The 3413-nt window shown below is 42.5% G+C and overlaps 1 protein-coding gene across 1 annotated transcript in view; it reads right to left on the minus strand.

Moving 5' to 3' along the window:
- LOC122563319 (methyltransferase-like protein 27) overlaps positions 1-3019 on the minus strand; it is a 29105-nt gene extending 26086 nt beyond the window's left edge. The window contains exons 1-2 of the mRNA XM_043717042.1: positions 2862-3019; positions 2505-2620 (exon numbers count right to left, since the gene is read on the minus strand). Coding sequence (XP_043572977.1) covers positions 2505-2618 — 114 coding nt within the window. The 5' untranslated portion in view covers positions 2619-2620; positions 2862-3019. The remainder of the gene's footprint in view (positions 1-2504; positions 2621-2861) is intronic.
- Positions 3020-3413: the final 394 nt, after the last annotated feature.

A 3413-nucleotide genomic window follows, 5' to 3' on the forward strand; every position in this document is an offset into this window, starting at 1 on the left:
CCTGCACACACAACACCATGGGTGCTGGGGATAAAATAAGCACTACCGCACTTAGGTGGTAGTATGAGGGTTAATTTAAAAAGTAATAAAAACAAAAAATAAATAAATAAACAGGAGCGTGCCTGCCCCTCTTCCACGGTTACGTTAGAGCCCGGGTGTCCTTGGAGAAGGAGCACGCGGTGTCCACCAACACCCTGGAGTTGTTCAGGGAGAGGTGGGCGCCGCAGGGAGTGGAGTGCATCATTTCTCCCTCCAACTCTATTTTGATTTAGTCCCTACCCTCCCCTTCACTGTTTTGATCACACAGCACTGCCCTTTGATGTGAAGGGCAGTGTTTGTCAATGGCCACCCGGGTGTTTTCCTATCTTCCTGGTGATGGAATTTGAATAAAGATTCGTGCACGTTGTGTCTTTCACTGTGTCTCACACCTGCACACACACACCATGGGTGCTGGGGGAAAAAATAAGCACTACCGCACTTAGGTGGTAGTGTGGGTGTGAATTAAAAAAAGAAAAAAAAAACAGGAGCGTAACACTACCGCACTTAGGTGGTAGTGTGGGGGTTAAATTAAAAAAAAATAAACAGGAGATTGTAGCATTGCCCTTTGATGTGAAGGGCACTGCTTGTCACTGGCCACTCGGGTGTTTGCCTAAAGAAAAATAAACAGGAGATTGTAGCATTGCCCTTTGATGTGAAGGGCACTGCTTGTCACTGGCCAAAAAAAAAAAACAGGAGCGTGTTCCTTAGGGAAGGAAACTGCTCTTCTTACTTAGCTTGGTCTATATGTGACACCAGATCCACAAGCATGCAGTTGCCTCTTGATTCGCTATTCACATTTTTAAAATCAACGGCTTGATGGTCTTTGAACATGAAATGACATGCTTGCACCTACACCAAATGGATCACAGCTTACTACAAACTTCCACAGAATAATTAGAGATGGGCAATGTTAGCTCAGCCTGTGGTTCCCACATGCTGAGAATGAGTAAAAACATTGTTAATCTGACAAAAAAAAATAAACAGGAGCGTATCACCCTTGGCAGGTACCGGGGTGGGCTGTCCTAGAGGTGGTCGAAATGTGTCAGGGTGGACCGAGAACTGGAAGGGGCATGGGGTGGACCGAGAGCCGGAAGGGGCATGGGGTGGACCGAGAGCCGGAAGGGGTGTAGGGGCGGGCTGCCTTAGAGTGGTCGGAAGGTGGGAGGGACTGGGGCTTGCTGGGGAAAATATAAACATTATTGCAGTTAGGCGGTATTGTAGGCGTAAAATAAATAGGAGCATTTCACTGTGTCTCACAGTTAGGCGGTAGTGCGGGGGTTAAGAGGGAAAAAAATAAACAGGACCAAAAAAGAAATAAAGAGAAAAAATAAATAAACAGGAGTGTCAGAGGTTAAAACAGATAAACAGGAATGTATAAAAAAAAGGAATGTTTCACTGTGTCTCACACCTGCACACACACAACATGGGTGCTGGGGAAAATATAAGCACTCCCACAGTTAGGCAGTAGTGTGGGGTAATAAAATAAAGAAAAAAATAAATAAGTAAACAGGAGTGCCAAACTTACTAAAAAAAACAGGAGTGTCAGAAGTTCTGCTTACTCTGAAAGCCTGCTCTAAGGAAGCTGGATCAGTGTCAAAGACTCTTCACGCGCGAATAATGGGTGACTTGGTGGGGAATACTGGCCATTGTTGAGTTATTTCAATGGCAGCTTGAGAGATGTATACAAAATTATCAGAGGCGTGGACAGATTGGATAGTTGGAGTCTTTTTTCCAGGATACAAATGTCAAGTAGTAAGGGCATAAGTTTAAGGTGAGGGGGGTAAAACTGAAAGGAGATGTGCGAGGAAGGTTTTGTTAACCAGAATTTGGTAGATGCTTGGAATGTGCATTCCAAGGGGAAGTAGTAGAGGCAGATATGTTAGCAATGTTCATGAAGGATTTAGACAGACCCATGAACAGGCAGGGAATAGAGGCAGAAGTACTATATGCAGGCAGATAGGATTCATTTGGAATGGCATCATGGTCAACGCAGACAGCTGGTCAAAGGGCCTGTTCCTGTCCTGTATTGTTCCATGTATCTATCTATTTATTGTAACAATGTCAGTCTCAGTGCACAGATACAGTAGCGCCTCGACTAACGAACTTAATCCGTTCCGGGACCCGGTTCACGAACCAAAAAGTTCGCAAACTGAATCAATTTTTCCCATTGTTCGGATAGCGTAAGAATGCTTGGACATAGCAACGAATGCTGTTCACAGCGCACGCGCCAAAGACGAACTGAATGAGATCACGCGGGGCCCGAGAGCTTTTGCGTTCAACAAGCGCGTGGCAAAGCAGAACAATGAAACCACGTGGTCACACACAGGCTTTTTGCGTTCGTACCTTCGTTCGTACCTTGAATTTCGTACGTACGTTAAAGCAAAATTTTATGTCGAGGCGCTACTGTAGTGGGGAAATTCTTCCACCGGGGTCAGTTGTATGAACAATAAAATGAAACAGTTTACCTGCTCGTAGTCCTGAGCCCAAGAGTCATAAAAATTAACTTTTTCTTTTGTTTCCATGTTGCTGTATAAAGTGAGGAGATGTGCATTAACCACATCAATTTCAGGCTTTTCCATCTCTGGAGAAAAGGACATGAGGCAACAAAAAGGTGTTACAGCAAAATATTTTGGATAAGTTTCTTTATTCTAAATTGGAGGGTTTGGAGTGAGAGAGGGTACAAACACAGAAATTGAAATGGTATAAGTCCATTCACTCAAGGTACAAATTGTGCACTGTACCATCGTCAGATATTGCTTTAAAATTTAAATGTAACCAAACAAATTGAAATGGTCACGCTGCTGTGATCAGAAATGTCTCACCTGCTCTTTATATTTATACAACCTCAGTGTAAACCCATATACGCTTCACACAGTCTCTCAACAAAGAAACAATGGCACACGTCTTTGGAAGGTGACTGACTGTTGAGTTTTCATACTCCAAATGCATATTATGCGATCGTAACTGAATCCATTGATGAGTAACTGATTAATGTGAAGAAAGGCTAGGCAGAGATATCCAGCATATGTGTCCAGATCAACTTGTTCAGCAAACAAATTGGGAAATTGGAGTTACAGTCGAGTTGTCAACAGTCTAAAAGCATTAAAAATGGATCTCCAGGTCATTACTATTTGCAATTTAACAGGAAACTTTAATCAAATGAAATAAAGTAAAAGTATTTTAATTTTTTTTTTCAATATTTATATTTTTTTAGCACATAAACATTGGAAACTGACTAAATAGTTACTTGAATAACAGTGGAGCTTATGTGATTAAAAATCCGGGAAACATCCTTTTGGTGTTAGCAAGCCAATTCAGAGAGACAGTGACACAAGTCACTGCCCAATAGTGTAATCCCCACAGGGATATAACTG

The sequence above is a fragment of the Chiloscyllium plagiosum genome, chromosome 26 (assembly GCF_004010195.1).
Source record: "Chiloscyllium plagiosum isolate BGI_BamShark_2017 chromosome 26, ASM401019v2, whole genome shotgun sequence".
NCBI classification, from domain to species: Eukaryota; Metazoa; Chordata; class Chondrichthyes; order Orectolobiformes; family Hemiscylliidae; genus Chiloscyllium; species Chiloscyllium plagiosum.